Raw genomic sequence first — 21230 nt, 5'->3', positions numbered from 1 at the left:
GGAGTAGGCAGAAATAAGTACTGGCCTTGAGGAATGCTGTCATCTTCAGCAACTTCAGACTGTTGTAACCATCTGCCCCAGCGTCAGGTCCCTCTAAAACTGTATCAGAAACTTCACCCTAATGTTCCATAGCTGTCTGTTGATGCTTTGCTCTATATCCTGCACCAAATCTAATGTAGTTGGCTTTGCAAGAGCTGCATGCCCTAAATTCAGTGAAAATACTTGTATGAAGAGCAGGGAGCATTTGCTGTTCAAGTCAATAAAAGGACACATTGTCATCCCTTTGGAAGAATGAATATGGCCCCAACATTGATTTAGATCACTATTTTAATGTTTAAAAACTAAGAGGTAACAGAGAGATCATAGAACTTGATACATTTTATTTACACATAGAAACTGAAAAACTGTTGTTTATTTGAATATGAGCAGCACAAAGTTAACAGGTGATGTTAACAGAAGCAAAATACTACTGATGACTCACTTCAACAATCGTATTAGAGATGAGCTTGTATCAAGCATACATGATTCAAACAACATTGTTTATACTGGATCTGTGTGAGCCCTAGCATATGTTGGGACACTAAAAACAGGTTTCTATAAACAATGCAAAGTTCAAGTCTAGTGGAAAAATACCTTTACAGTTTAAATTTTGTTGGCTATAACACTGAAAACAAAATGTACACTGGTATTAATTTGAAAAGCTCTATAGAACTGACTGTATATAGGTTTTTTCCCCCAAATTTGTGCTCATGATAAAAGCAAATATTATTTCATTTTCATCCAAGCCCATGAAGTAAACATGAAAAAAAACCACAATTATTTTTAGATGCATTTCTTAACCTCAAATTTTCAGCAGTCCTGAAAAAACGTTTCCATGCTTTACCAGTGAGAAAGTCTATGCAAGGCCTCTGATGGATGCAATCTCAGGACATACCCATCCCTCCCCTCCCCTCCCCCTCACCCCTGGACATGCAGCTATCCCATGACCTCTGCCTGTTCACATGGTGGGATGTGCAAGCAGTCCCTGGCCAGGGAAGCTCTTGGCAGCCTCAGGTGCCAGTGTCTAGGTCACATGAGAGCAGCAGGGTCTGAGGCAGAGCAGCCACAGGAGGGGGCTGGAAATGGCACCAACTGCTTTGGTTGCTGCCCACCCCTGGCTTGTCATTCTTTTTTCTGAACTACTGGCATTTCTGATGGCTGAAAATGGAAATGCAGAAGCTCTGCCCTGACTTCTGGGTAAATATACACCTGGATACAACACAGCATAATGCTGGGTCAAATTGCTGGCTGCAGTTTGCCATGGTTTCCTCCATAAAGCCTTTTCAGGACTTTACTACCAACTGACCTCAGCTGAGGAAGTAAGAGGTATCTGGGTATCAAAGGGGCCCTTTAACAAGGGAGATATTTTACCCAACAGGAAGACTGGCAAACTTGCTGTTGAGAAAACAGGGAGTCGTCCACTGGAAGTAATCCTAGCAATTTAACTGGACTTTTTATTTTTCTTTTTACTTTAGGGATGTAATTATAATTTCAAGTTTAGGATTTAACTTGTGAACTCTTGGGAGAAGGAAAAGGATATACATTTTTCTAAGAAGCTAAAGTATTTGTATTTCTATTAAAATTATTCTTAATATGCAGAGCCTATCTCAACACTTCTATTCATAGGGGATAAACAACTGCAAAAATATACAGCATCCTATTTATTTACAATATATATGTACATAAAAATGGAATTTCCTACAATACAACACAACTGCATAGATTTGTCTTCAGAAACATAGGTATGTGTACAATTTGTGAATTCTAGACTTTCCAGCCCTGTACCTTTTATTAATTAATTATCTTTTTTTTTCACAGTTTGTTACAGAAATCCTTACATTAGATACAAATAAAACATTCTTTGCTGTACGTTATAGGAAATAAGGATTTTCTGACGCCAAGGGCTCTGGGGATTTGTTTATGAAAGCACCATGGCGCCAGCGGATAAAGCCATCTCATGGAGCTGCTGATGGAGCTGAGTACATTCTGTGGTGCCTTTCTCCTACAGGCACTGGAGTGGGGCAGTAGGACTGGAGGTGGGACACCACCACATGGAAAGTTTTGTTTTGACCAAGGTGCTCTTTAGCCTTAATGTAAGGTTCAAGCAAAGAAATGTATCCATTTAAAGATAAGCTAGACATACCATTAATTGTTACTCTTTAATACTCAATATCAGAGAGCTGTGTTGCACTTATGCATTGTAAGGCGGATGTACAGACAAAACCCACATATCAACCAACCCACACTTGCACGTGTGACCTATTACAAGTGGAGCACAGGCTTCGGGTTCTTATGTGGCTCAGAAGAGCAGCCCTCGGAGCGGATGAGCATCCCCATCCTTGACCTCGCAGGATGAGACCAGCTATTATTGTGCCCTGGGCCTGCACACGTGCCAGGCACCACTTGGTCCACGTCAGCTCTACAAAAGGTCTGTGCTGATGCACAGATTTGGCATCAGCCCTCTGACCAGTAGCAAGCATCACCCAGAGAGGTCACTGGTCACTGCCCCGAGATACTGTTCCCAAATAACAATTTACTGTGTTTTACTACCTAGGCATGTTTGCCATTGGACAGAGAAGGGCAGCTGTATTACGGTTGCTTTAAGCCCGTAACTATTTTCTTTGCAATGTGCTGTGGACTAGGAGAGGCAGCAAGGCTGTCTTTTAAGTGTAGGATTACTTCTTACAATCTTATTGGTAGTCCCTGCTTCTAATTAGTCCTTCCTTGTCCCTCACCACTTGATTGTTGCTATTACACAAATGAGCATTTTAAAGATTTTTTTTGCAGTTATTAGGAGCAATTTGGCATCCAGTCTATGACACTTGCAGTGCTCACAATAGTGATAAACTCTCTATGAAAAGAAAGCATGCTATCACCTACTAAGTAGATATGGTACTCTGGATCCTATTAATTTTACAACAGAGAAACTCCTACAGCATTTCACTGTGCTCTTAAAATCCTAACTAAAATGTGGGACTCATACAATCGTGGCTACAGGTTCACTATTCCAAATGAACTGAATAACAGCAGTACATTTTACAGATAACCTCATACAAATATTGTCATCCATCACTGATGTTGACAGTTACAGCAGGGTCTATTGCATTCTGTTAAGAATGTATAAACCTGATGAGAAAACAAAAAGCACGTTATTTCACGTTCATTACCACAGACATCAATAAACACATGATTCTCTTCCATAAATATCTATAAATATGATGCCAGTAAATCAGTCTAAGCAAAATTCCCTCTCTTTTTTTTTTTTTATTTTTAAGAGACCCAGAAACAAAGTCTGTTTAAAGACTTAATATTTTGGGTATCCATTTTTCAGTATATAAGACATGCTTTGGTGGTCCAGTACCTTGGGTAATTTCACTCTATGCATACTCAGCTCATTCTCCCTATTTATTCAGTAAATCTCCAGTATACAAAACAAACTGGGAAAAAGGAGAAGGCAGAATAGCAAAGAGGAGAGAGAGGAATAGTGATGGAGGAGATTTAGGAGGATGAACAATCAGTGACCCAACAGCCCTTCAAGTCGAAGGAAGTTGGGTGCCAAAACTCAATGGTTGGTATTTCAAACAGCAGACTACAGACTACTGGGGGCAGGGCAGGGGGAGAGGAACGAGGAGGGAGATGTCACAGATGTGACCTTGCTGGAACCCTGTGCAGCAGACCTCTACTACTTCATACCTGGACACTTCAAAGTCATTCCCAGTATCTCGTCTCTCACAACCCCCCCTATGCACAGAGCTGTACTGCTCATTAATCAGTAGTAGAAGAAAGATAAAGGGGGAGGAAAGCAGGAGATCCTGGTAGCATCTTAAGGATAACACTGTACAGCATTCTCAGGTCTGAGTTAGGTTTTTTAGGATAAGATCCAGAGAGATTATAAGGCACCTCAAAACCTGAAATGCAACCTCAGCAAGCTGAATCAGAGAATGGAGTGAGATGCTGGGCTTCTACTGCAGTGACCACTGAGGGTTGGGTGCCTGCAAAAGGAAAACCACAAATTTACATTCTAAGCTGAGAAGATGCCTGGAATGAGGTGCAAAGAGGTAAGAACCAATCACAGGCTCTACTCCCCAGAGCTTGCCTAACACTTGGTCTTGCAGGCTATGGTATGGACTTCTCTGAGAATAAAGGCAGGGATCAGTCCCATAAAGAGACAGCGCAGAGAGAACTGGTGACCTGCACCATCACAGGCAAGGGTCTGAGACCAGCCACAGGAAAGCACAAGGGACCTCAGCCCAGGGATCCCAAATAGCTCAGCACTTCGTATGTTAAAGGCTGGGCTAGGGGGTGCTTGGGAGAAAGGATGATGCACCAGAGAACTTGTTGGGAGCCTGTGAGTGGAGGTCTCAGGGGCCTGGAGGAAAGCAGAATAAAAGAACCCTGCACTGCAGTCTAGCAGGTCACTTTGCCTGGAGGGAGAAGGCTTCCAGTTTTGTTCTTGCTGCTGGGCTACTCCAAGGACTTGGGCAGCTTGTGGAATCCACTCTGCCTTATTTCTGGATCACAGTGAAGTATTGTCAGAGGCAAGCACCTCACCGCCTATGCTAAGGTACAGATCTGGAAATCTGGGCTTAGTAGGCTTAGTTTCTGGAGCATGAACAATGTGCATCTCAATGCCCAAATTCCTAGGAAGGCCCCAAACGAACCTCTCTGGATGTTATCTTTAGAAACCAACTTTCAGGGTCCTGAGACGTGTTCTGTGATCTCAACTCTCAGTGACTTCAAGCCATGTAGGACAAGGCAATGGCAACTGAGGCAATTCAATAGCTCACAGAAACCCCAAGATCCCAAATACCCTATCCCTAACCTTAAAAAGAGCAAGTTGCAATGACAGGTTCCTCACAGCTGATGACAGTCTGCTTCCACAGTTACAAAGGGTGTTGTCAACAAACCAGCTACTGAGAACAAGAGGGTCACTGCATACTGACAGGTATGGCTTGAGCACACCAAGGGCATCACCTTGGGCATGAAGCAGGGCTCCCTTTAGCCATTAGTTCTTTCAGTGGGAGGCACGCTCATATTCTGAGACACTTTTTAGCTCACATGGTGAATGACACAAAGTGAACACGTTTATGCTGCTGGCAGTGCACTAACAGAAGATGTCTGCTCAGGATGGTGAGTGATCACCTGCTTAGCTTTTGAGTCTCTACACGTAGTTCTCTACACCAGCTATAAGGCATTAGGCAAATGCTTATTCTGTGGACGACTGTTGCAATTTACAGTGTTTCTGCTAGTAGTAATTATCTTTTGTTATGGAGAACAATGTAAATTGTAAATGTAAATGTAAATCTTTTAAATATAAAAAGTATTTCTGTTCATTTAAAGAAATGTTACAGATTTCAATTTCCATTAGAAATCCAGTAGTTTGGCAGAGTGAGTCAAATCCTGCTCCCACTGCTGTCAAAGACCCCACTGACTTCAGTGGGAGGAGGGTAAGACACAAGAGAGGAGCCAGTCCCTACAAGGTATGGAAAAGGCATGAGGTATGATTAAATGCGTAGGTTTTAACAAAACTGGAGCTTGGTATTTTTTTTCTGAGAGCAATGGGGCATTACTGAACAGTGTAATGCTGAAGAAAATGCAGACTTCTTATGGAAATCTCCAAATGTCTGCTTCCCTTCAGGCTCAAGTACTCATGGTTTGGGGTCAAGTTCTGGTCAGCCTCCAACTCAAGTGTGCCAGGGGAATGGTGGCTGGCAGTGGTGGCTGTTCTTCTCCTGCTCCCTGCACCACATCACAAAGACACACACACACACACAACACAGTCTGTTTCCCAAAGCCATGGATGGGCCAAGGCCTGGGGCTGGCTCCCCCCCCCCCCACCCAAAACATCGAAGAGAAGCACCGGATTTAGGACCTACGCTTACATAGCGCTCAGTTTTGCTCTTGTGGTGCTTTTCATGCCTGTATCCAGAATGCTACCCTTAACCCAGTGAGGCAAATGGTGCCTGAAACAGCAACAGAACAAACAAACCAACAAACCAGATGCATACAATTAAGAGAGCAGAGTTTTGGCTAAAAGAGGGGGGAAGGATATGAATGGACAACACTCTAGTTGGAATTGACAGCAACAGGCACCGCTGCCCTAAAGGAGCAGAGCTTGTGGCTAAAGGGCTAAGGGTAATAATGGAACAATGCAATTCATGGGTGGAAGAGGAGAAACTTGTGATGAATTTCTATGAGCGATGCTCTACATAGTCTCATGGACAACACACAGACTTTTTGCTGATCAAAGAGTGATATGCCTGTTGGAAGAATGGGTCTGTTTTCTGCAAGAAAATACACCCATAACAGTATTTTCAGTACTGGATAATCATTATTTGGATTTGATTTGAGTAAACTCACAAAAGGTGGAACAGACAACAGAACGGATGGTTGCAATTTTGGTGTGTAGCAAACAGGGGTATCTTCTTTTGAGAAGAAGGTGAACTTCAGTGGCCTTCAGCACTGCCTCCCGACTGTACCCAGTCATAGATGACCAAGGGAATGCTCACTAGGGAAAACAATACCCCCAGTGCCAAGAAAAGAGAAGCCTGAAACAAAAAAAAAGGAGAGAAATTTAACAAATGAAAAGACAGTTAATTCAAGTATGTTAACTTCTCTTAAGGAGATTCACAAGGTGATGTATCAAAGTTATCAGCTAAAATGAGCTAGCACTTCTGGTAAAGACAAGACCCACAGGTAATTAAACAGATTAGCGTCATTAATAATTACTCGCTGAACACCAAACTAATTTTTTTTTCTCCTTTCAGTTCACTTCTTAAATACTGATCATCCCTAAAGAGGATTAAGTGAGTCTGTTTTTAGGACTGATCAGCTCCGCTCCTTCCAAAGCCTCACAGAAATCAGTATATTCTTCCCACTGGATATGTGTTCATCAAAGTCCAGCCTTTTTGTCATGGGATCTGTGGATGCAGCCAAAGTGAAACATGTTTTCTACCTGTCTGCTCAGAGAAGAAAGGTCTGACCTTAGAATGCTTGCAGTGCATGCCCCGTTAGACTGGGAATACACAGGAGTGTTATATCTTTTCAGCTGCAGCTCTCTCTGGGAAAATCTTTCCAAGGCCCATTCCTATCTGCTCATGCATGCCAAACAGCTAACATAACATTTCAGCTGGCTGCTTCATGTGGAACCACCCTAAGTCTGACTCAGGTCCATTAAAACCATGAGGAATACTGCAAATGAAGCACTTTGCATGCTTTCTGGATCAACACACAGAGAGAGCTTGCTGGGCTGAAAGGCTTGCTGAGGTGGGCTGGAGGGGTTCCTGCACCCTGCTGACAGCTACTGCTGCTTGTCAGCCAGGGAAGTAAGTACCTCATGCCACAGAGAAGAGCCTCCCCAAAACACAAGATGCCATGCATGGCATGGCCCCTCCACCAGGGGATCCCCAAAGTAAGCAAAGCAGCAGGGCGAGCACAGCTGCCAGCTGACTGAAGCGCAGGGGGAACGTAATGTAAAGGAGCTCACACATATGTTCTGATTAGGTCTGCTTTGCACCTGGTACATTATAGAGAATGACAAGAGGAAAGTGTTGCATTGATGGGAATGGAATGCATACCCAAATCCTCTGAGTCAACTTTGATCCATCCTGCTGTGTAATTTTTAAGTACAATGACGAAGGAAGAATGAAAATCAGCATATTGGCAGAAGTGACCCCTGCAAAATTCAAATGAATGAGTTTTGTTAACTGTCAACAACAGCTAATTATTGCATTGCTGATTAGTAACTCTTTTTTATTAGTAGTACAAAACCAGGATACTGTACCTACAACTCCAAAAATATCTTTCATGGATGGGATAAAGATGACTAACAGGTTGATGATAACCAAAAGAACAAAAGTAACCAAAACATGACGGCATAAGTCAAATTTTGTTTTTCTGGCCATCTCAAATAATGATGAACGCACCTGTAGGGAGAGAGAGAGAAAGTTCTCTGTCAAGAATAGTCTATAAGCCAATTCAAAGCTTCCCATGTTTATTTTAACTGGTTCTTCATGTGACAAGTGCTGCATAGATCTGTCAGAAACTCTGGGTTGCCTGATGTAATGTCCTTTGAAATACTCCTTAAAATTGTTATTTCAGAACTGTAGGTACATGTGCAGTAGGATATTCCTCTTTTTTTAACATGCCTTTTTGAATCCTTCTCCACTTAAAAAGGAACTTCACCTCTGAGCCTGCTCCAGTAAAGTAATGTGAAGTAAGAGAGGAACCTTGCAGATTCAATATAAAACAGGTGTACGACCAAAACTGATTTATTTATTTACTGCATAGAGAACTTCTCTAGAAGTTAGTGGGAGTCTGGCACCAGAAAAGACTAATCCAAGCTCAAGCTCTTTTTGTAGCTGCAACACTGTAGTCTCAGCCACCACTGGACTGTGGTTTGAAGAAATGTGCTGTGTACAGCTGTTACCAACTTCCAAACCACGCAGACCTCTTCACTTACAGTGAAAAACAGCACCGGCACGGTGAGTATCACCGCCACGATCACAGCCAAGCGCACGGTCAGGATGAGGATGTCATCTTTGCTCTGGTATTTGTGAAGCAGATCTGACTGCACATTCTCTATGGGAAAGACAGTAAGGTAAGTGTTCTGGCAAAAAGGCAATCAGTCCACAAAAATCATTGCTTAACAACAGCCTTCTTGAACAACAAGTGATTTATCTGTAAACAGAAGAGTATGGAATGAAACATTCTTCAGTTAAAACAGAGCTTTGAACAAAATCCCAATGATCCCATTATTCCGGATTAATCCTTTGGAGGCCTGATTTAGGAATGCATCTTAATTCATGACAGCACATGCCTAAGTCTAAAGTAATTTTCACTGTAGAAAAGACAACAGTGAGACATACATGAAAGCTTGCTTACATATACACATATAAACAAAAATAGGTAAAGTGAAATCAGCTATTTTTAATTGGTTCTGTGGACTTTTTAAAAGTTTTAAATGATATAAAAATAAACACATGCACTGCAATGGCTGAACTTAATATAAACTGCAAGGTCTTGAGCTAAATTAGTCTAAACAGCAAATAAACTTCCAGCGAAAAGCAGTGCCCCTGTTCTCAACTGAGAACAAAGCCTATCTCAGGTCAGCTCTCAGCAGGATGCTCTGAAATTTGCACTCAAATCCCTCAGCAGCTCCTCTGAGGGCTGCCAGCAGAGCCTGCAGCTCAGCTCCACACTGGCCAGCAGCCCCAGCAGCCAAGACAAATCACAGGGGTGCTTAACGGGGAGGGGCTGGCAATATTTTAATACAACCTCCTGCCAAACTGTTTCCTTGAAGCTGTGATAAATACTGCAGAGCAGCTCTGCATGTACTAACCAGCAGGAAAACCAAGTTGCTGAGGGACCTATGTGTTTGCTTTGTAATTTTTAAATATCCACAAGCAATAACCTAAGGGGGTGGCTGTTAAGCATGCCACAAAACACACTTGCTGCCCCTTTTTAGGCCCATGTTTCGTTTCTGCCTGCTAATCTTAGAAAGCTGGTGGTAAAACATAACAGCTCTTAAAGGGAACCCAGGGGCCATGTCTAATTTACCATCTTTGGCAGTTGGTAAAACCTCATGTATTCCTGGAGGCAGAGGGATCTGTCCTGTGGCAAAATGTGTATGCTCCCTCCAGGACGCCCTTCTGGGTAGAGACCACAGGTCAACACCACCTACGCAGTGCCTGAATCCCCACCAGGAGAAAGAAAACGCTCTCCCACCTCCCTGCAGATCAGGAGTGGGGTTTTCAAGCCGGGCACATGCACAGCTTCTGCAACACAGAGCTTACTCTGCTCCTGCAAGCACAGACTGCAACTTCTGTACCGCTCACGGGCTGCAGCCAGGTAGGAAGTGAAGGGCAAGGCTTACAGTTGAAGGTCTGTTTTCCTTTCAGCTAGATACACCACAGAGCCCAACCACACTGTGACCTTTTAGGGGAAGAAAAACACCTCTTTTCTGTAATTCTGCAATGTAAATATAGTCATCACTGCAACACTTTTGAGAACACAGCAAACAGACAAGTACTATTGGTATAAAGAAGAAATGGTCACAATAAAAATACTGTTCTTACCCAGGTAAGGGTAGAGAAGAGGGTTAGAACACTGTAAGTGAACATATGAAAGGTAAGGTCTTTTCAGTCTCAAGGGGAAGAAGGAAGGAATTTTATGGAGGAACTCTATATTCCCTCAGTGTCTTTTTTGCAGCCTGTCACTGCACTGACACTGCAGAAGGCCCAGCAGAGCTCCACAGCTTCCACCTCTGGGCTCTCAGTGCTGGAGAGCAGGGATGCCTGATGTGGGGAGAGGCACACAAGACACCCCAGGGATTCCTCCACCATTCCCCCTCAGGAGGGCCAGAAGGACGCAGCCCCTACCTCCTCCATGGACTCCAGACCCTCGTCCTTGAGGGATGTGGGAGATTCCCAGAGAGGAGCGCCACAGATCTGCCTCCTCAGATCCCTGGGGCAATCACATCAGAATCTCCTCCCTGCCAAAGCGAAGGGGTCCATGCTGATTTACACCCACTTGCTCCCTGGGGCTGCTAATTTGATGCATCTCTACGAAAATGTGTTAGATGGGAGCAGCTGGATGAGAACGGCTGATGCTGTTGTCACTTGCAGCCTATTTGTGGGTTTATTGGGAAAATTAGAACAGATGACCTCAAGTTACTTCAACACATGTATACTCAAGGCCTTATAATCAGAATGAGAGTCTGAAAAAGCAAATATGAGATAGGTACACTTTTGAAAAAAAAAGCCACATTTCATATTTACTTATTTTTTTTCTCTTGTAATTGGTGGCTAACAAGGGACAGTATAATGAATGAGGAGGTTGTAACAAAAATGTCACTTGGAATAGGGTGGAGAAGACTGATGGGTGACTCTGAGGTAAAAGGCAAACATCAGCTTTGTCACCTGTCTTGTGACGCCTTAATGGCCCACGGAAAAAGACACTACTTTTCAACATTCTCATGATACTGGAACATGGGAGTAACTTCCTGGGCAACATTCATATTTTATCCTACTTTAATTAACAATTGTGCCTTTAGGGCATACATATTGTATCCTTTAGCGATACGACATAATTTGTTTGTTAACTGAACTGATATGCATGGAAAAAGACAGGGTGGGAGTCTCAAACACTGAGATCATCATCCTTTGGTGGCTGAGCTGGGACAACACTCAAAGCTTCCCCACCTTCACTGCCAGTTTGTTTAACCAAGACCTGAAGAGGTCAGCTCTAGGGGCACAGGGAAAACATTTGGTCTGTTGCCTCTATGATGAAAGTGTTACTAAGAAAGTGAAAAAGCTGTGATGGCCGATTTGTTGCTCATTTCCTAGGACCTGCTCTCAAATCTGTCTCAATTTTTGCATGCTTCAGCCATTACCAATGCACACATCATTCAGGTGAGGACCTTGGAACAAAATCTTAGTGGGGCCCAGCTAATCCCCAATTCTGTAGAACAATCTCTCCCTCATACTTTGAAAATGCCTTTTGCAAATAATACTTTCATTTGTGCTTTTCATCCACAGGGGAAAAGGAGGAAAGGATTTATAACTTCAATATGAGAACTTTAAGGAAAATTATTTGGAAAAGTATTTTAACATAAGTGGATGGGATTTTCCTTTCCAGCTGGGATACACTATTGATTTTACATGTATCCCCTTTCTACTCTGATAAGTAAAGAACTGCATACTTACCGTAGAAAGTCAAATAGCCAAATATGGCAGTCATAAAGTACATCAGAAACATGGCAAAAAATGAGATATTTGAAACCAACTGCATTTTTTTCTGTGAACGGCTGGAGAAAGAACAAGAAAAGAAAACATAAGAATGGTTGGTCTGGATTTTTCCATAGCTGTTTCAAAATGTATTAGGTGTTTGCATAAGCATAGTAATTCTGGGGAGACTCATGAATTCATTTTAATTTAAAACAGAAACTCACTGACAGCTGCACAAGGAAGACAAGGACTGGGGAAAAGGACCCTACTTGAGGCTTAAGTCAAAAAATAGTGGGTGCGACCTGTGGCTCTGCTCCACGTCTGTACCTGCTTCAACAGTGAAGCCGTGTGGAGAGAGGATGACCCTGAAACACTTTGGTAATTAAATTAAAAGGTCAAAATGAAGGAAGCATAAAATTATACAGAGAGAAAAAAAAAAAACCCAAAATGTTCAGAATGACTGCAGGGAAATATCTGTGTCCTCAAGGGTAGAAAATACTGGATTTATGCAGACCTGTAAATTAGGTTAAATGTAAACATTTAATCTTTAGATATTTATTCTGAAGAATTCCCACTCCAGTACCTCAACTCAGACTTTTAAATCCACACAAGGATGCCCTAATAGGTACCTGGGAACCTGCTCCAGTCACTTGAAATTTAAAGCACCCAGCAAGTGTCTGAGGGTAGTCATGGGTCTGACTGGCCTTGACCTCTTCCCTGGGGCTCCCTCATAGCCCAGGACCATTGCAGCTGCCCAGGGCTGCCAGCAATGTCACAGCAGGGCTGGTCTCCAGCTCCCCACAGCCCATCCCAGCTGGAGGTGTCACTGAGACAGCAGTACCAACAAAGGTCTTTTAGTATCAGTGAGGCTGAAAGCACTTTTATTTTCCTGGTACTGCAACAGATTTTTAGTTGCACTAATGCTGTGGAACAAACGCTGTTAGTGGAACACACGCCTCTCCTATGCCAAATATCAGTTGGCAGAACTTGGCTCCCCCCAGGCGGCTGTGTACTTCCAGGGGAAACTCCCAAGTATTGCATTATTCTCCACCTCCCTCGCCCCTGCCCCAGGGGCACAGTATGCCTAGGAGGCCAGATTTCCTAGCTGACAGCCACACTTGTTGGCATGCTGGGTGTTACTAAAGCACACCTCTGAGTGGCACGAATGATTCAGAGCACCTCTGTGCTAACATTTTCCATGTAAAATGGTTCAAAACAATCAACTCTAAAAAAAAAAAAGGGCTTACTCTTTAAGTTCGCTGTAAATCGGGAGGACTGATGGGTGGCACACAAATGCAAAAGCAATGGTGGGCAAAGCGTACACGGTCTGTTCAGAGAGAATTTCAGAAAATAAGTTAAGAAGTGACATTTCCCCCAGTGGTGTGAAGAAATGTTCCATGTTCAACTACCTCAGCTCCCAGCTCGCTGGACTCTTCAACCGAACATTGAGAGCCTTTCTGAGAAGGCAGAAGACCTGTCAATTAGCACGTATTTAATGAAATGTGGAAAACAGTGCGCTTTCAACAAGAGGACAAAGCCTTTGCGTTGGTGGCGTGAGTGCAGCCCTGACTGTGCTCGCAGAGCACAGAGCTGGATGTCACGCTGCTGCTGGCTTTGCCCCCTGGGATGGGTTTGCCTGCCCAGCTACTGCCACCGTTACTAGCACAGTGTCACGCGTAAAAGGGACGTGTGGCGGGTCACCGCTACGCTACCCTGCCTTGGCATGGAGAGGGGTGCGCACCCATGGTGCTAAGGCTGAAGTCCTGAAGAGGAAGCCCGTATCCAGACTGTAAGAAAAGAGAACAGGAATGCAGAACTTACAAATAAATGGATATTTCAAGGTACCAGAATGAATCCCTCCATTTCCCAGGCCAACAAAAGGACTAGGAGTGCTGTGGAAGGAGCATGCTTTTTCTTGGGGAAAAAGAAAGACCATTATGTCACCAGGAAGCACAGGAGGCCTCCAAGCGGGACCTCAGACCCTTCTCCACTAAGTACTCAAGTGGGTTTCAGCCCTCAGTGAAACTTCACAAATTGTATCAGTGCTCAGGCACTTCCACTCTCCTGAGGGAACAAGTATGAGCAGGGGTCACAGGAAAAAACAGGTCCTCCTCTAAGGACAACATGAGTCCATTCCTACATGCAGCTCTGTCCCGCCCTCTGAGATCTGCTTATGCTGGCCACAGGCATCCCCTTCCCACACAAAGACACCTGTGGTGCACCCCAGGCCTAATGGATTCAGTAAATGTGCTGGTTGCTCCCCGGAGGTCCTTCCTTGCCCAGGCCTTTGCCACCTCTCCCTCACTCACAGCACAGTCCTGTTGTGGTGTATCAATCTGTAGGGATGTTCAGAAGTTGCTTGGACACACTGCTGGGTGGCCCTGCTTCAGCACAGGCGTTGGACCTGGTGACCTCCAGGTCTCTGCCAACCTCAGATGTCCTTCTATTCCGTGAAATTGTCCTGTCTCTCCTCTCACACACTGAAGTTGCTAAAATGACTGCCAAATTGTTAGGCCTGAGGGCAAACCTCTGGAGTTCAGCTCCAGCATGCCTAATTCAGATGGACTGATCCTTCCGAAGTACCTCCATTGGCTCTGAGGCAAATGATGACACTCACTGCAGAAGAAGACTACCCTTCAATGCTTTCTGAAATATACCTACACCTAAGCTGCTGTTGCACACCAAGTTAACTAATTCTTGGTCCATCATGCTGGATCTGGGGTGATAGCTACCCCCAACTAAAGAAAAGTGCTTCGACTGGCTTCTTCAACTGAAGCTGGTGGGTGAAATTTAAAATGAAATTACTTTTTGCACACCTCTGCTATAAATGTGCATTCCCTATGAATGCAACTAAGGCCCTGAGGACCATGCCCTGCTGGATAAGGTGCTGTTTTACTGGGAACACTGCATCCCAGCACAGCTGACAGGAGCCATCCTCCTGCTCCCACAGTTACAGACAGCTGCCTTCTCACATTCTCTCAGACCAACTTTTTCTGCAGCTGTGTGGTGATGGAGGGAAGCATCCAGCTGAAAGGCAACCAAATATCTGCTGGATTATCTTTCAGCCATATCCTTTTCACAATCCAGTTCACCACATGGCTACAGAAACATGTACCCTGTTACAAAGAAGTGGTTTGTGTGCAGAAGGACAGAGATTACTTCTGGGCTTTGGATGCAGGTGTGTGTGGCTTACTCAGTCTCTACTGAACAACAGCCTAAAGGCACAGTTGCAGCATGGACAGTAAGCAGCAGTGGAAAGGAAAAATCTCCTAAAAAAAGCATTTATCGTCCAGTGGTAGCTCAGGCTCACAGCCTTAACACATCTACTACTGGGGCAGGACAAGACTGCAAGGAGGCACATTCACCACGGCATCTCTGTGGGACTGGGCAAGGAGACCCACTGTGTATTCACCACTGGATCACAAGTGGAACCATGGAGAATCAGGCCCTTTGTGGTGCTGATCAGAACAAGAACATGGGGTGTAGGTGCATATATTATGTTAATTAAAAGTAAGTATTATAAAAAGAAACATACCTTGGAATTAAAGATAACATACTTTGGCTTACACATATGTTCATGTGCTGAGCTATTTGATACGATAGGTGATGTTGCATTTAGCCCTTGTCCATCACAGGGAATTTGAAACTTCTTGTAAATAACCTAGAATAAGAGCAGAAGATAGCTAATTGCTAAAACAATAATAAAAAGCAAATTAAAATTAAAATATCAGTGAAATTGTGGGCATCCTGGCCTCTTATCAGCAATAGTGTGGCCAGCAAGACTAGGGAAGCGATCATTTCCCTGGACTCAGCACTGGTGAGGCCACACCTCAAGTGCTGTGTCCAGTTCTGGGCCCCTCACTACATGAAGGACATTGAGGTGCTGGAGCATATCCAGAGAAGGGTAACAGAGCTGCTAAAGGACATAGAGTGAGTCATAAGAAGAGCTGCTGAGGAAGCTGGGGATGTTTATCCTGGAGAAAAAGAGGCTCAGCAGGGACCTTATTGCTCTCTATAACTACCTGATAGGAGGCTGTAGCCAGCTGGGGTTCACCCTCTTCCTCCAGGTAACAAGTGACAGGATGAGGCGAAATGACCTTAAGTTGCACCAGGGGGGGTTCAGATTGGACATTAGGAAATCTTTTTCATGGAAATAGTTGTAAAGCATTGGCAAGACTGCCCAGGGAATTTGTGGAATCACTGTCCCTAAAAGTGTTTAAAAAATGCACAAGTGGATACTTCACTTGAGGACATAGTTTAATGATGAACAGCGTGCTGGGTAGACAGTTGGACTTGATCGTCTTAAAGGTCTTTTCCAGCCTTAACAATTCTGTGATTCTAAGTGACTCATCCAACAAAGAAAGCAAGCTGAACTTACCACTACCAGGAAAAATACCATGCAGCTTAATGAAAATCCACTGGTATAGCCAAGGTATCCTGAAAGAAATGAAAAGGAAGTCTCACACAGAATAATTTTATTAGTCTTATCTTGGTTTTTACTTTTTTGCTTCTTCATGAAAAGTTCAAATGTATTAAACATTTAGTATGTATTGTTCTTCTGGGCAGGACAAAACTATGTGCTGCTGGTGTGGGAGCCTCCCATAGTCTTTCAAGTCTCCTAGCTTTCAGATAGGCCTGAGCCTTGCTCTGACCTGTTGTGACTTCCTCTGGGCCACCTTTACATCAGTTTAACTAACTTTACTTCTAAAAGAGGCTGTGATAATTGAAAAAAACCTGAAAGTGTGCAGTTGCAGTCAGAATGTGATCCAGGTTCCCTGATATGAGTCATGTCAGCTGAGTTTGGGTTTTTGTCTCAAAAGGAAGATTTCAAACGGACTTCAGTGCCAAATGTTGTTACATGGTTTTAAAAAAATACAGTATACCTACTGGCATCTCAATGGATTCAAACACATCAGAAAATGCAATTCCCTGTACATATATCTTAGTTCAAAGTTCAGTACTTCCAATTAACCTCACCAGTAAAAAGTTTGATGCTGATAGTAAAGTTTTTTGTAATCTCAACATTTGTGAACTTGTTTTTACACATAAACCAGATTACCTTACAAAATGAAGACCCTCGACCATAATTTTTAAAATCCATTTCCACAATTGTATGGATAAAGCTGGTTTACACTGAGCTCAATCTGTGATATTCAATTATCAATACTGTGATAATTTAGGCCTACTTTTTTCAAAATGCTCAGAACACAGATTATTTCTGAATCAGGGAGGCTGCTTAGATTGCAATGAGAGCATATTTTTATTACGGTTGAATTGTCAGTTTGGCCATCAGTGGCACGATGTCTGGGTTCCTTTTTTTGATTCCCCTGATGGCATTTTCATCTTACCTAAGTTCTTAAGGAGACATAAAGGGAGGATTATACAAAACGTCACTGTGACAACAAGAATCCGCCCATCCACGTACCATTCCCTGTACAAAACATTAAAAACACACCATGAGCACAACCTTAAACGTTCTCTGGTTTTCCTCAGTCATCCTCTTTGATTGCTATACTTACAGAACATCTTTGGTCTCTGTACCCTAAAAGCTCCTACAAAAGGAGAGAAAGGACCACATCTTGGCTTTGCAGACTCATTATGTATCCATGGCAGTGCTCTGACTCAGGTAGGGCAGATTTCCATAGTCACCAGACAAAGTATTACCCTACCATGGAGATCAGTGCGTGGGTCTGAGAGGCAGAACAACCACCTCAGTAACCTGATACAAGCCTCCATGCCAGGATGACAAAAGATCATGCAAAGGGTCACAGAGCACAGTGGGGCCAGGGGGGGCACCACAGTAATTTGCCAAACCACCCAGGCACGTGACTGGAGCAGCAAACGAGGCTCCAGCAGGCTGGCATGCCCTAGCTTGCCCAAGTCTGTATCTCCTCTACCAAAGTGCTTTGCATCCTACTGGAAAGAAAGAAAGAGGAGAAGGGACAGTGTTAGTGATGTTCTGTATGACCCATTTCCATTGCCTGGTCCAGTTTAGTAAGAAAGCCTGAAGAATGGGATCTCTACCACCTTCTCCTTGCTCAGCAGCACACCATATAATCCAGTGCAAGGGGTATTTACTCGTATAAAAAAATGCCACCCCTCTACTAAAGTAGCTGGTAAATGCCAAAGAGTGATAAGGAGCAGAAATCTAAGTATTATATTCTGAAGTTGTCACATGCTGGTATCTAAGAATTTCACTCTGTGGACATTGTTTCAGAGGGAAAATCATGTAAGAGGCTGAGAATGCAGGAAAACACACAGTATCTTTAACTTGCATTGTTCCAAAAATTTCAAGTGTTGCCTAACACTGCAAAATATTGGATTCTATGATAACAGTTTTCGTATATAGCAAAACTCTTCATGAAAATCTGGTGTGCAAAGAGGGCAACTAAAGCTCTTATTTCCTATCCATCTTCTCATTCCCAAATGTGTCTTGTCTTTTATTAACCCCCTGAGATATTCCTGTGAAAATTTACTTTGACAAACCTAAAGGGTATCCAATACTTAAGAGCTTTTGTAAACATATGCTTAAACTTTACTATACAATGTTAACTTCTACAGTCTAAGTACCAGAACTAATTCAACTTACGAAAAAGTTTCTTCTTTTCCCATTAGAAACTTTATGGCAGAAGGCAGCTCATTTTTGACTATGAAGAGATAGCTCAACATTGCTGGAGGAAGAAGAAGGTAATTTTAGAAAATGGGTAAAATAGTTTGTGGAACAAGTACCGAGAAGCATCCTGAACCTTTTCCCACATCAGTGTCTGATGACAGAAGACCCCAAACTGTGACCAACTGTAAATTACTGATCACTCAGTAACGCAGTATTTTTAAAGGGCTGCATGCAAAGTGATAGCCACAATTATACTGAGGAACATGAAGATCCCTGGATGTCATGGAGAGAAGGAACCTGACTTGTTTGTAGCTGTAAAATTATTGAGATATTCCTGGGCTTTGTTTTTCAGTATTCCTCATTTCCTTTACCTCCAACATTCTGAAGAGATGTAGATCCAAAGACAATCATTCTCCCTGGGGTACCAAAGACCTGCTCACCAAGCTTTTCATACACCATGCAGCCTGCATGAGAAGAGAAGAAAGGTAACACACTACTGAAAGCTGTTGAGTCGAAGCATTTACAATTCCTTTTCAGTCAAGCACCTGTCTATGCAGCCAAAACTGCCCTTTGCAAGTAAATAGGGAGCTCTCTTGTAATTTCTAGGGCTAAAAATTACGTAGGAATGTTTTCTTGACCTCTGTAAATGCTACTGTTGGCTACCAGTCACTTCTGAAATGGAAGCTGTTAATGAGAGTATCACACTCCTTTAACGAGTCTGTCTATACCCCGAGTGACGTGTTAAGTTCTGCTATCATCATCCCAGCACATTAAGTTTTGCACCTGCCATGAGAGTAATGTAGAAAGGCTCCTCTGCAGAAAAAAGCTGGCACAGCAGGATCCACAAGTCAGCAGTGGCAGCCTGGACACACACTACTGCCATTCTGCAGCTCTGCTTGCCTTGACTGAAGGTTTAGAGGATCGTTTATGGCTTCTAATGAACTTGTGAATTCTCAGTGTTGTACGATTTTGGTAAAAGCAGGGAAAGGTGTAAAATATAACTGAAATTTCTTTTCAAATATCTGTCAAGCTTGTGAAACTCCTCTATTAATTAGTTTGTGTTTCTGTTAAATGCTTTTTTTAACTTGGCTGTAATGTAGGCTGAGACAGACTGGGCATTGTGAAGATGGTGAGATAAAAAGGAACAGAAAGAGAAATATTGCAGATGTTACAACAGACAGATGATTTTTAAAATGTATCCCATTATCTGGTTTTCTCTGTATTACCTTACAGCTGACATTTCTGCTTTGAAGTTTGTGTGAAAAATAAGTTTGAACTTAAATGTACCAGCAACATAGAAAACAGAACTTAAGATTTTGGGAAGTAATGGGGCACAAATGTGTCCACATTGAGGCACCTCTATCTAGTTTAAATAGGCAGTTGCTGACATTATACATGCTATAACAGTAATCATGTGTGTCCAAATTGCATATTTAAATATTACAGTATTCTTGTGCACAGATTATTTTAAAAATATGGCTTCAGACATTGTTAACAAGGAAAGAGACTCTTGGACTTCAGGGCACAGTGTCATTTGACATAATACTGTGTTTAGATAATGTATCTGTGTTACAGTTACACTTCTCTCTGTGAAGGAACTGTTCCCTTTTATTTTATTCTAAGAAAACTCCACCACAAAGATTATCAGGAGTGTCACACTAACCACTAAGGACAAACTGCATTTCCAGGTAAGCTTCACCATAGGCAAAGACTCATTACATTTCATTTACAATTTGCTTTGTAATGCAAAGAAACTATATGAGCTGTTCCTTCTAGCTTGCTGAAGATAACATTTCTGGGCACCAGAATTCATTCTTTGTTGTAAGTTTTCCTCTTTACAGTGATGCTGTTCTCCATAAATTGTTGTTAATTCTGGACTTCTGACCCAAAGTGTGTCAGGCCTTCCTATTATGTCAGCAAAGTGACAGAAACTCCATCTTACACAAAGCACCTGGCCTCATTTGAACACTAGTCACCTCTTGGTCTTGACATTCTACTGAATGGCATAACATCTTCAATTACCTGTTTCCTTTGAACACACCAACAGGAGATGTATTGAATAAATAGACAGCAGCGTGACCGAAACCAAAAGCAGCCTAAAAAAGAATGGAAAATAAAGCTTACCATATGAGATGAGGTCTGACATTGCAATTATTTCACATCAGGTCATATTCCCATTGACTCTGAGATAATTTTTTATTCTTCTGATAATGCAAAAAGCCCTAAAATACCTGTGATTCACATCCTGCTTGCAGTTCCACCACGGAGGTAGAAAACCCTCCATGCAGAGGGATACAACCAAATAAAACTTAGCAGAGCTGCAGAGCACAGCCTCTTAGTGAGTTACACCTCCCTACATTGAAAAAAGCAAGAATAAAGATGTTTTATCAGATAGGAATAAAGATTTATCAGAGCATGGACGAGCCAGATATGTCACTCAACATCCATTCTAAAACTTTTTTTTCTGGAAGCAGAGTGAAAATTTAAAGGAGAGTGCTGTATTTAAGGACTTCCATGCCAAATGGAAGCATCTTTTCCCAGGACATGTTTCATATGCTACCAAAGGGGTGCCCAAATGGCTTTTTATGTGCCTCACAGTGCCCAAGGAGGGGGAAGATCTGGGGAGTTAAGGCTTGACTGGCTCCCCTTGGGAATAAAGGCTCCAACCAAAGGCTTGTACTTTGTCAAGGTACGGATTCATGTTCCCTTGCTGATGTCAGTCCTGGTCTGACATGATCCATAATTTAACTTCACACAGAAGAATTGCAGGAAGTGATGACCAAACTGTTTGTGTAGGGAACTTGCTGGCACAAATTACAATTAGTCAGTGCTGAGGGCCAAGTGCATAAAAG

At 42.8% G+C, this 21230-nt stretch overlaps 1 protein-coding gene across 2 annotated transcripts in view; it reads right to left on the bottom strand.

Annotated features, from left to right (window-relative positions):
* Nucleotides 1–360: 360 nt before the first annotated feature.
* Nucleotides 361–21230, bottom strand: part of SLC38A1 (solute carrier family 38 member 1) — a 42166-nt gene continuing 21296 nt past the window's right edge. The window contains exons 5-17 of one of the 2 annotated variants that reach the window (XR_007202974.1): nucleotides 20401–20474; nucleotides 18750–18842; nucleotides 18355–18436; nucleotides 17114–17196; nucleotides 16144–16202; nucleotides 15301–15426; nucleotides 13013–13092; nucleotides 11745–11845; nucleotides 8501–8619; nucleotides 7823–7964; nucleotides 7617–7714; nucleotides 6400–6587; nucleotides 361–3165 (exon numbers count right to left, since the gene is read on the bottom strand). Coding sequence is in view for 1 of the 2 variants with exons in the window: in XM_048300313.1 (XP_048156270.1) it covers nucleotides 6486–6587; nucleotides 7617–7714; nucleotides 7823–7964; nucleotides 8501–8619; nucleotides 11745–11845; nucleotides 13013–13092; nucleotides 15301–15426; nucleotides 16144–16202; nucleotides 17114–17196; nucleotides 18355–18436; nucleotides 18750–18842; nucleotides 20401–20474 (1159 nt within the window). In the remaining variant the exon portion in view is untranslated. Of the gene's footprint in view, nucleotides 6588–7616; nucleotides 7715–7822; nucleotides 7965–8500; nucleotides 8620–11744; nucleotides 11846–13012; nucleotides 13093–15300; nucleotides 15427–16143; nucleotides 16203–17113; nucleotides 17197–18354; nucleotides 18437–18749; nucleotides 18843–20400; nucleotides 20475–21230 lie in introns of both variants that reach the window. The other variant, XM_048300313.1, reaches the window with a different exon arrangement.

Source organism: Corvus hawaiiensis, chromosome 4 (assembly GCF_020740725.1).
Source record: "Corvus hawaiiensis isolate bCorHaw1 chromosome 4, bCorHaw1.pri.cur, whole genome shotgun sequence".
In the NCBI taxonomy this organism is placed as follows: domain Eukaryota; kingdom Metazoa; phylum Chordata; class Aves; order Passeriformes; family Corvidae; genus Corvus; species Corvus hawaiiensis.
Note: the sequence above shows the minus strand (reverse complement) of the source record. Positions and strands in the feature narration are given on the sequence as shown.